Source organism: Pleuronectes platessa, chromosome 11 (assembly GCF_947347685.1).
Source record: "Pleuronectes platessa chromosome 11, fPlePla1.1, whole genome shotgun sequence".
Lineage (NCBI taxonomy): Eukaryota > Metazoa > Chordata > Actinopteri > Pleuronectiformes > Pleuronectidae > Pleuronectes > Pleuronectes platessa.
In genome coordinates this window covers 4,486,400-4,497,926 of record NC_070636.1, presented here as the reverse complement: position 1 = coordinate 4,497,926, position 11,527 = coordinate 4,486,400, and the positions used below count along the sequence as shown (strand labels likewise).

General features: G+C 42.1%; 2 protein-coding genes across 3 annotated transcripts; both read left to right on the top strand.

Annotated features, from left to right (window-relative positions):
• The first annotated feature begins 333 nt into the window (after positions 1 to 333).
• Positions 334 to 5,223, top strand: lgals3a (lectin, galactoside binding soluble 3a). 2 transcript variants are annotated; one of them, XM_053434176.1, is made up of 6 exons: positions 334 to 564; positions 913 to 989; positions 1,091 to 1,810; positions 3,014 to 3,102; positions 3,680 to 3,839; positions 4,181 to 5,223. In XM_053434176.1, exons 2-6 carry the CDS (start codon positions 975 to 977, stop codon positions 4,334 to 4,336), a joined length of 1,140 nt encoding a protein of 379 aa, XP_053290151.1. In that variant the 5' UTR covers positions 334 to 564; positions 913 to 974; the 3' UTR covers positions 4,337 to 5,223. The 2 variants fall into 2 exon arrangements, with proteins under 2 accessions (XP_053290151.1, XP_053290150.1); XM_053434175.1 differs by having other exon boundaries at positions 354 to 564; positions 972 to 989.
• Positions 5,224 to 5,987: 764 nt separating this feature from the next.
• On the top strand, positions 5,988 to 10,296 carry synj2bp (synaptojanin 2 binding protein). Its single transcript, XM_053434193.1, has 4 exons — positions 5,988 to 6,198; positions 7,029 to 7,165; positions 8,174 to 8,269; positions 8,411 to 10,296. Exons 1-4 carry the CDS (start codon positions 6,135 to 6,137, stop codon positions 8,552 to 8,554), a joined length of 441 nt encoding a protein of 146 aa, XP_053290168.1. The 5' UTR covers positions 5,988 to 6,134; the 3' UTR covers positions 8,555 to 10,296.
• The last annotated feature ends 1,231 nt before the right edge of the window (positions 10,297 to 11,527 follow it).

Below are 11,527 nucleotides of genomic sequence, written 5' to 3'. Positions count from 1 at the left end.
GTAAAATGATTCATAATGAGTCATAATATACAACCAAAATTAACAAACGATATAAATATAAAGCAAATAATCAAATAAAAACAGTGTCTGATGGGCTCTTTTAAACTAGTATAAGTTATATTGTATTTGGGAAAATGCACAATTTAAGCTCAGACTTTTTCTGAAACTTTTCTCAAACATTTGTGTTTCATTTATTTTTCACTTTTATATAACTTGTTGTTTCTGAGTGTGTGTGTGCGTGTGTGTTTGTGTGTGTGTTTGTGTGTCAGTAGACGTCATCAGTCCTCCTCCCTTTCATGAGTATGTAGTTTTGTGTTTGTTCGTATGTGTGTGTGTGTGTGTGTGTGTGTGCGTGTGTGTCAGTAGACGTCATCACATCTCGCCCCTCCCCCTCGTGAGCTTGTAGTTGTGTGTGTCAGCTTGTAGTCCAGTCCCCCTCGACAGGCTAACTTTAGCATCAGCAGGCTAACTGAACGGAACCGGGGCTTCCACTTCCACAGCCGGACGAACCACCGCTGTTTTCCGCCTCTATCACCCGAGAGGAGCAGCCCACCTTCCGGCGAGGTACCGTGTAAATATCCGCTTTCACTCACTTCCCCCTGTTTTGAGTCCGTGAAGCTAAAACCAGCCTCCTGAACGCAGTTAACACTTTCTGTTAGCGAGCTAGCCGCTAACTAGCTAGCTCCGTAGCCAGCTGTGTGACATCAGCTAACTAAACATTTTTTTAACAAGTGAATCTGTGGTAAAGCTCAACTCCCAGTAGTTCTCGTGGAGTTTATCGTCACAATACGTGAGCGAGGGGAAGATGTTTTGGACCAAACTGGTTCAGATGGTCATCGGTGAGGAGATGGAAACATTTAGCCCAGTTATTACTCATCGCCTGTGTGTGACATGCCTTCCTCGGTCTGACAGCTTGTTCTATTCGCCTGTGTTCGCCTCCCTCTGATGAGACTTGTCTTGTTCTGTTGCAGATCATGGCAGATTTCTCGGTGAGTTCTTCATTTTAATGTCAGTAGTTGAATATGTAGTTTCACTGCAGGCTGTAGAGAGAGAGAGGGAGAGTCACTTTCTGTTTTCTTTCGTCCTCCAGCTGACAGATGCTTTGGGAGACGACACCCAAGGCCAGGCTAAGAGAATAGGCAACACCAACCCGACTGGCCCGGCCAACCATGCTCCTGCCAACCCAGGATGGCCTGGTTCAGCTCCCGGAGCTCCCACCCAGCCCTCAGCTCCGCATGACTTCACCGGGGGATCATCAGGCCCAGGAGCTCCAGGCCAGTTCCCCTACCCGTCTGGTCCTGGAGCGCCAGGGCAATACCCAGCTCCCCCTTCAGCACCTGGAGGGTTCCCCCATGGTCATGGGATGCCTGGACAATACCCACCTGCACCAGGAGCTCCAGGGCAGTTCCCCTCCAGCCCTGGAGCCCCCGGGCAGTTCCCCGGGCAGTTCCCTGGGCATTACGCACCCGAAGCAGCTCCAGGGCAGCTGCCTGGAGGTCCTGTTCCTTACCCAACCGGACCGTTTCCTTCTGGCCCAGGAGCTCCTTCTGGGCCTTATCAAAATGTGCCTTACCCAGGTGGCCAGCCAGGAGGCAACGGCATGTACGGACCAGGAGGTCCAGGTGGATTCCCTCCTCCAGCTGGCCCTGGTGGTTTCCCGGCCTTCCCTAGTGGAGGTTTCCCCCCAATGCCCGCTGGGTCATGGGGACCACCTGCAGGTGGAGGCTTCCCTCCTGCTCCTGGCCCCTTTGGTCCCGGCCCTGGCCCCATGGCTCCATACGGTGGACCGGCTGCACCAGGAGGCATGCTGGTGAGTACCAACGCTGCTCACACATCACACTACATTGCTTGCTTGCTTGCTGGACTCTCTTGTGTGGTTGCTCTGGTGCGAGTGGCGCATCTGTCTTGGTGTGGCTGTCTTTGGGATAAGGAGGGGAAACTAACAACCAGCTGAATACATTAAACCCTTCACTTTGTCTGTCGAGTTCATCTCCACTGTCTGCTACTGTGGTCGGTCACCTTCTCTCTAGATATTCAACTGTACTTTAGCTCTGGATTTCTTCTGAAATATTTCCCATGACTCATTTGGTGTCCACCTCATACTGAAGCTGGAGTTTCCTGCCTTCAGTGCAAGATGGTGACTTCTTCTCTGAGGGCTGCACTTGGATATTGTTTTTATGTGTCTTTGGCTCTGCTGGGGGTTGCAAAGAAAAAACTTAATGCTGAAGAAAGAAATATTCAAGAATAGTTACAAAAGAAAATGTATTCTTGTCTTTCAGCCCAGATATAATCCACCATATTACTGAAAGCAATGAAATCAACTTTTCAGTCGGACACGGACGTCACTTCCAGAATCAACAGATGGTTTGATTAGTGCTTGATCAGTTTACAGCTTAATCTGCCTATGAGGCCTCATGTTTTATTAAAGTGCAATATGAATTATAAAAAACTAATGTGTTAAAACACGTTTATATTCTCTTTTAAAATCACAACTTGTACTTTCATCACTTTCTCCAGATTGACGTGTCACTTTTTGTACATGATTATAATTAAAAGGTGGTTTATTTTGTCTTGTGTCTGATTTCTCTGAAGTCTTTTTGTACAGTTGATGCCTCGATGTATTAATAAAGTTGAAAACAGACTTCTACTGTGTCACTGTCTCAACTAATCCTTGTGAATTGCGTAAGGGTGGAAAAGTGCGATGACTCACTGGGTTGTGTGTTAGGAATGTGGGAAGGGTCCATGTTTGGAATAATGTTTAACTAAAAATACCCCTTTTATTTTTATGGCATTAAGCACTTAGCTGTTTATAAACTAGTTCAGATTATCGGTGAGTAAATTCATTTGTATAATCTGTATTTTTACAGGGTAAACACTATTTACATATTTGCTACAGAGTAATTTATAAAAAGACATAAACAGGAAGTAACTTCATTTCAAAATAAAACATAAATGTATTGTCATTTACTAAAATTAAATGTAAATATAATGTAAATGTAAACATATCTTTCAGATGGTGCCGCATGATCTCCCTCTTCATGCCGGAATGATGCCACAACTCTTGATCACGATAGTTGGGGAGCCCGTAGCTGGAGCAGACAGGTATGAACAAGACTCACTTTCTAAATCCGCTGCTGTCAGATGCAAGAAACTGAACCAAATTCCTTATAATAACAAATTAAAGGACGGTGGATATTTCCCATGATCCCCAGCTTCCTGATTCAGCAGATCTGTCGCTGTAACCAATCCACCGACTTCTGTTTAGATTTCTTCATATTTTATAAGTGTCCTTCCTGATTTCAGAGATAAACTTTGGTTTTTAATGACTTCTAAGTCTTCACTCACACAAGTTTCATAGAACAGACTTTCAGCGTGAGGAGTGGGATTGAAAGAGGAAACGTTCTCCATATTCACACTCACTGTCAGTTTTAAAAAAGTTGCATTGTGTTGCTTGAGCACACATCATTAACTATGACCCACCCACTCTGCACCAGTTCCTTCCTGTTTGTAAACATGCTGTTGCAGATATCTTCATTCCTGCATAAGGAAAAAAAGTCTTAACCGCTATTAATCATACTTTTTTTTTGTTCAAGACACTTTATCTTTTAATTGTATAGCGGCAGAATAATGAGTTGTCAGCAGCAGCACATTGTTCGACAAATCCCTCTTGTTTTTGCAGGTTCCATATTGACTTCATCAATAAAGATGACGACGTCGTCTTTCATTTCAATCCTCGATTTCACGAGCAGAGTATTGTCAGAAACTCCAACCTCGATGGATGCTGGGGCCCTGAGGAGCGGGATGGAGGCTTCCCATTCGTTCAGGGACACCGCTTTGAGGTAAAGTGCTCCGGTCAGGATTAAGACTTCTCTTGTCAGTGTCACACACCCATGGGAACAGATGTTATCAGATATTGATGTATCGTCTTCTCCAGAAATGTTTGTACAGACCAAACTTGACTCAACAGCTCTTCTGTATTTAGCATTTTTGCCTTTTTACCTAGTTTATATATTAGATAAGGGGAATGACGTGCAACAAAAGCACCAGATTTAATCAGAAATATGAAACTGGTGTAGCCACTAGTTCAAGTGAGACAACAATCAAACTTTTCGGCTCTTGTTGAACTTCTCACATTGTCCAGACTTGTCCTGACGGGTTTTCTGTATTTCTCTCCCTGCAGCTGAAGATCCTGGTGGAGGACGACAGCTTCAAAGTGGCAGTGGACGGAACTCACCTGCTGGAGTACGAGCACAGAGTCGGCGGACTGGAGGAGGTGACTCTGGTGCGCGTGGTCGGAGACGTCATCCTCTACAGTGCAGCCCCGAGCATGATCTGAGTCTGAGAGACAACCACGAGCTGTACAAGAGACATACGTCAAACTTTACCACTGAATTTCTGCATCTAACAGCCCTTCAAATGATTCGATGCATTTGTTGGGATTTAAACGGCACAATCGTCAGCGCAGTGCAATCTTTGCCCTCCTGGCTCTTCAGCTTGTGTTTCAAAACAGAGGAACACGGGTCTGCACACTTATAATCCTTTTCTTTTTTACTGGATGATGTCTCATTGTACAGCCAAAATATATTTTATGACATAACAGCATCTTAGTCAATGAGTTGAAGTGCATTTAAAACTGATACTATAAGGAAATATTAATTTATTCCTGATGAGAAGATTGTCGGCCCAGTGGAAAAGTGCGACTTGTCCTAAACATTTCAAATATTTTCCAGGATTATGCTGTATTATGTTTACAGTATGTGTTTGCTTCTTATTCTGTCCTTTATATCAAAATCTTGGAAAGCCTTTGTAGTGCATGAGAGTTTGATGCTGATCCCCTTCTCACAGTCGTTTATCAGTGCTGGCCGACATGCAGTATGCTAGTGATGAAGTTGCTTTGAAATTAATTTAAATACAGACTTTAATCTCCTGCTCTTTTAGTATTAATCCTCCTGAGCTCTGGGACCGGAGGGTCGCATGATGCTTTTACGATTTCATGTTGAAGTCAAATCAAAACAGGCTCAATTGTAAGTAACATGTGGAAAAGAAAAAGAAAAGGGATGAGGCTGTCTTATTTGTTGCCAAAGAAAACAGTGGTACAGTGTTTTCTGATTGTTTGCTTGTGATTAAAATGGGGCAACAAACAGATACTGACTGATTCATGATTTGTAAACTTTTCGTTTGCTAACTGCACATATAATAAACATAAGTTTCCCCTGTACACAATTCTTCATCTTCATTCTTTAGCTAATCCTGCTTGTGGAAGAACCACAATATTGATTTGATTGTGCAATTACATATTATACTGTTATAGACAACCAGGTATATTGTTATATATGATAATATAAATTCTATGTAAAACATCAACATTAATAATCATAATTTTTATCTGTATAATTAATAATCTTTATCTGTATAGCACTTATCTAAAGAAGGTTACAAAGTGCTTAACGCAAAAGTCAATGGAGAAATTATGAATCAAATGGAACATCTTTATTTCATTGTTTAATCTGTTAAATAAACATAAATCCTCATACAGTCAGATTCAATAAGATTTTACAGAGAAACTACAGAGGCCAACCTTGAGATTTCGCATGAATAATTATGAACACGTCATTGTAGTCTATAAATGCTGCTCCTGTTCCTTATAAAGTTATATGAATCATTATTTATCATAAGCCATATTTCATCTCTTCCACATTTGAGAAACTGAGGCAAATCTATCCATCTGTCTGTCTCTATCTATAAATCTCTCTCTCTCTTTCTTTCCCTCTATGTATCGATCCATCTCTCTTTCTCTCTCTCCCTCCATCTATCTCTCTCTCTCTGTGTGTCTCTCTCTCACTCTCTCTCTCTCTCCTTCTCCATCTCTCTCTATCTCTTTATCTTTCTTTCTCTTTCGATCTCACTCTCTCTCTCTCTCATTTCTCTCTTGTGTGGACAGTTCAGAGTTCAGCCTGCAGTTCCGCCTCGGTCCGTGAGGGGGCAGCAGGAGCACAACCCTGCCGAGAGGAAGCGCAGAGAAAGTCCTGAATGAGTTCGGCTGCTTCTTCACCTTCAGTCAAACTCTCTCCTCCTTCTTCTTCATGTCTTCTCTCTGAACTCGCTGTTTTTAATCGTGCGGGTGTCGGGACATCATGAACGGCTCTCTGCGCCCCTCACCCAGCGTGGTGGACATCAAGCTGAAGCGAGGACCGGCAGGTAGGGGGACACACAGCCCGCAGGACAGCTAGCACGCAGCTAGCCACGTAGCAGCTAAAGGGAAACCAACGTAGCACAGCTCAAGTGTGTGTGGACTCGCATTCCTCAAGCTAAAGGCTAATTCAAGCTAACCTCGTCCCTGTGTGTCTGTGCGAGGGGTGCAGACACTGAAACTGGGATTTAAACGCTGGGGGAGCCGCAACAACCCAGTTTGATTCATGGGAACTGGGCTTTATCCACTGGGACGCTGTGGGCTGAGGTGTGGGAAAAGTAACGGCCTATCAGGGGCTGCACAGGCAACTGGTTTTTGTTTAGCTCCCAGTCGGGATCAGGTCTGGATTTGTTATGTAACCTGCAGTGAAGTGGCCTGTACGTGTTGTGGGGGGGAACTGTGATCAATTCAGATAACTGTCACAACGACTATATCGGATTTTACTCATAAAAACTATGTGTTAGTACAAGTACACACATATTCCCCATCTGATCATGAAGAAACCATCAGTCACTCTCTCTCGCTCAACTACATAAACTACAAATAACCTTGATTCTTCACCCAGTAGCTCCTTATGTTTGTTATTTATTTGCACTACTTTGTTATCGCACTACTTTCACAATGTAAACATACTGAGCTACTATTCCACACACTTTCATTGTGTATTTATTTCCCTTTCATCACTCTTTGTATTTACTCTATCGTTTATTTTTTGCATTAATATACTCGCGGTATTTTGTTTACTCTGAGTACATCGACAGATTTCCTGTAGGTGCACACATACTGGACCCATCAAGCTGATTCTGACCTCAATCATTGTACGTCTTCTTTGTTTAAGGTCTGGGCTTCAACATAGTTGGAGGTGTGGACCAGCAGTATGTTGTGAATGACAATGGAATATACGTGGCCAAAATAAAAGAAGATGGAGCCGCGGCGTTGGATGGGAGACTCCAAGAGGGGGACAAGATCCTGGCGGTAATACACGTTGTCTCTTATGAAGGAAGTACAGGAGTAACAATCAAATATTGGTTTTTAGAGCTCATATTCTAAAATCACAATTTGTCTCATATGGCTCTACAATCTGTACAAGGTGGGACATCCTCTGTCCTTAACCCTTGACTAGAGAAAGTGAGGGAGCGTCTCCCAGGATGAAGTCAGACAGAAGTACAAGAGATGTCTTGTGTTACAGAGCATATCGACAAAATAACAATATTTACAAAACTCAGGAGAAAAGACTGTCTAATATAAATAAAGATATTATTAGAATGTTTCGAGTATTTCTGTAAAAAGAAAACATCTGACAAATAAGGATTGTTTTACCCCTTAGTTACATATGTACTACTTTTATATTTGTGAGAACCATTTTTAGCATAGAACTTACAGAGTGAGGACACTTTAGGAAATTTAGGACTTTTTTTCAAAATGCTTGTTGAGGGTTAAGACTGGTTTTTGAGGTTAAGAGTTAAGTTTTGGTTTAGGTTAGGATTAGGGTTAGTGCTGGCTAGTTCATTATCTTAATGAGTGTCTTCACTAAGATAGTACAACAATGTGTGTGTGTGTGTCATCACAACAACCTTTGCCCAGCTTGACCTCACGTGACCCCTAGGGGATAATTAAGTAGCACTTGTGACAACATTATCTACCGACTGATTTAAAATGGTGCAAGGCAATGAAACGGTATCAACTACTCACTCAGTGAAGCGCCCAAGGCCCAACAGCCCCGATAAATTCAGTCAAGCCTGGACCCCCACGTCAGTTTGCTTCTCCTGGTAACGTTTATTGTTTCAAGCATGAGGAAATCCTTGGAGCTAAGACCAGGATATCAATGATTGTGTTCAGCTTGATAGTCAGAGGACATCTCAGTGAGTCAAATAATCAGATTTGAAATATTAGATTAAATTGACACTGTTACATTGACAGGTAGAAATTATAACCTAAATCCATTCAGTTAAGTTTTTGTTTCTTGTGGGTTTCATATCTCAGATCAATGGAGTCCAGCTGGAGGATCTGATGCATAAATCTGCAGTGGATTTGTTCAGGATGGCCGGGGAGGATGTGGATCTCCGTGTTCTGAAGAAGGTAGGAGGCACTTTCAATTTGCTCTACAGAGTATTCATGGTACAAATCACAGTACTCTGAAACATGTGACCTTACAATAAAATACAGTGGAACAAATGTATGAATCAAATATTTCAAATTATTCATATCTGTGTCTTGCAGTTGCTTCAAAACGATAACGGATCCACAGACCCACAACCCGATCAACCCTCCCCGGCGCTCTCCCTGGGAGTCCTGCTCGCTTTAGCCGGGGCCGCCGTCCTCTTCTCGTTCGTGTACACGCGGCACATCCGGAAACACTTTTAACTAAACATGCTTGTATGTCTGTATGTTATATTTTTTTAAGATCGAAAACTTTGCTAAAGGCCAAAGAACTTAAAGAGGGAGCAGACTCGAAACGGTAGACCTTATTTTTTTATTAGCAAGCGTTGGTGTCACGGACGAGTTTCCCCATGTTCATGTTTATTATGTGATGACTGGTAGCTTCTTGACTCCCTTCCGAAGCAGGACCATGCACTCTTACCACAGAGGTAACTTCTAATAGATAAACTTTGTGATGTAAGTGGACAAAGAAGGATGCACTCATGACATTCCCGCTGCCGGGCTGAGGCTCAGGCAGGAACACGCGGCGACTGTTTGAAACTTGGGTTCAAGTCAGACGGAAAAGCTTTGGGGGTCCAATCACAAATCGAGAGAAGTTGCCATGTTCAGTCACTCGTGGGTCTGTACCTGATGTGAGGGGGGGGGGGGGCATTATCTGTCTGTCATTTCAGTCTATCGGTGTTCAAAGTTCACTTGAATGAGTTTGATTTTCATTTTGCTCTGTTGCACAGAATCATGGGAGAATCCGGCCGCGCTGCTTAGACGGAGCCCGGGAATGAAAGAGTTTGAAGTTAAAGCGATAAATTGCGTCTGGTAATGGACCTTTTTATTTGTGCCTTTTGTCGTCCGTTTCAAGTGGTCGGTTCTTTTTCCTCCTTATCGTTGATCAAAATGAAAATCAACCCACTACATCCAATAAATTAAAGTATAAAACCATATATATATATTTTTTTTTCCCTCCTGACAACAAACCCCATAAAAGTCTCCAAATCAAACGATCAGTTCATCCATATTTAATAGTTTCCAACTTACTCAACCACAAGCTCATCTCTTCAACATGTAAATATTTAAGAACAAGTCACAAATGTATAGTTTCACTTAAAAAAAACAGCTCGGTAACTTCGACACTGTCGCTTTTAGTAAACAGCTGCAAACACGTTCAGCGACTTTGTCTATGGTATTGACTAAACTGTTGTGCCCATGTTTAATCGAGTTCGATCTATCAGACAAAACGTGTTGGGGTTTATTGACGGGCATAGAAATATAGATTTTCACCAGATTTACACTTGTTTAAAATATCACCTGCTATTTTCACAAGAGTTTATAATAGATTTTTATTTCACTCAGGGTCAACACTAATTATATATCATGAGGTGAGCAGCCCACCTGGATATGTTCAGTCACAGCCCAAGACAGATCCGCCATGTTTGTGTCGAAGCAATTTGTTAAAACCATTCTCTCCTCGTTCTGCGTCTAAACACATCGCACCTTCCACTTCGGGATTCTTCTTGTGGGTTGAAAGTGAAAATCGGAGGATGTTGTATTAAAGGGAATGAGTTGTTGTGTTAGTGTGAAGGACAAGCAGCTTGATACTGAGGAGCAGCTTGTGCCAGTTTCACTTAAAGGAGAGTTTTCTTGTAATGATTCGCTGTCAACAACTTTAAATGTTTTATTTGCACTATCCACAATCATGGGACTCGACCATAGAGCAGATGAAGTGTATGAATTGTGAGTCCTGGGTGTTGTTGTCCACATTTTTCAGTCTGCATAGCGTCTGTAATGTAACTGTCTCCGACTATTTGTTTGTAAATACATTTCATGTTGCTCTGCTGATTAGGGCTGTGAATATGCAGTATGCCAGAAGAAAAGATCACAAGCACTACTACATTATTGCAAATACAGTGTGTTTGACATCCAAGCACCAATTAAAATTCATGATGAATTCACCTGGTTTCGGCGTTTGTTATTTATTTATTTCTACTGGCAGAAATTGTTTATTTCCTTAAATCTGCAAAAAAACGAATTCTTTGTAAAAGATTTACTCCGTAGCTGTATATAAAGATGGATGACATCATATAGAAAAGCCAAATCGTATTGATTGCCCCCTAGTGGCTGGTTGCAGTATATAATATAATCCCCTGCCTCCTCCATGTTAGTGGATATGACATGGACAAAACATAAACATCTGAGTAGACATCAGATAAATGTTCCTTAAAGATGGTTTCTGTTATTTTAGTTTTTATCACATTGATGTTTGTTGAAGTGTTAATTTTTCATTTGCTGCTGTAAAAACTGTCAAATGTCACAATTGACACTAATATTAATCTTTATTTACATAATACTTTTCAGTATAACATGCTGCTCAGTGTTTTACTTTAAATGGAACAACAGATGCTAAAAACGAGCAAATTAAGACAAGAACAAAAGATCTTAAAACAATAAACAGTATGAAAAGGTTGAAGGAAGTCTAAAGGGATAGTTCACCCAAAAATTTTAATTCACTCATCTCATCACGCCGATTTGAATCCACAAAACACTTTTGGAGTTTCAGCAGTAAAAAGGGTTTAAATTCAACTGTTTCAGGTCAAATTTAAATGTCGGACTTTACTGACACTTGGATGACACAACAGGAGCAGTATGGAGGTGTTGTATGTTTTTTTAACTGTTGTGTTTTTGCGTTTGAGGAAGTGGTCGCCATTTACTTCAATCGAATTGGATTTGGCTGCAAAAAGGTTTGACCCTGAAACTCCAAAAAGTGTTTTGAGGACTGCATCCACATGATAGGTGAATTTTTTATTTTTGGGTGAACCATCCCTTTGAAATAAAGAATTATAGATATGGAAGATGTTAGAATAATAATGTCGAGTTGTTATTGAAGGGACTTTAATTGAGTGAAGGGCTCTAGCAGTGAGGGAACTTGACCCACACAGACAGTGTGTTGTAATGCAATGTGCTCGGTGCAGCAGCTCAGCCTCCATCAGCTGGTGGAGGATGTTGCCTCGGAGGCAGATATGATGTAATCAAAGGCTCCAGTCCGTCCACAGGCAGAGACACGGAGCCGGGGACAGACGGACTCAGAGCCGGGGACAGAGGCACACAGAGCCGCGGCCGCTGGATCTCCACCACACCTCACCCACGGGTCTTTGGTGAGATCTCTTCCTTCGAGCGGGTTGTGGT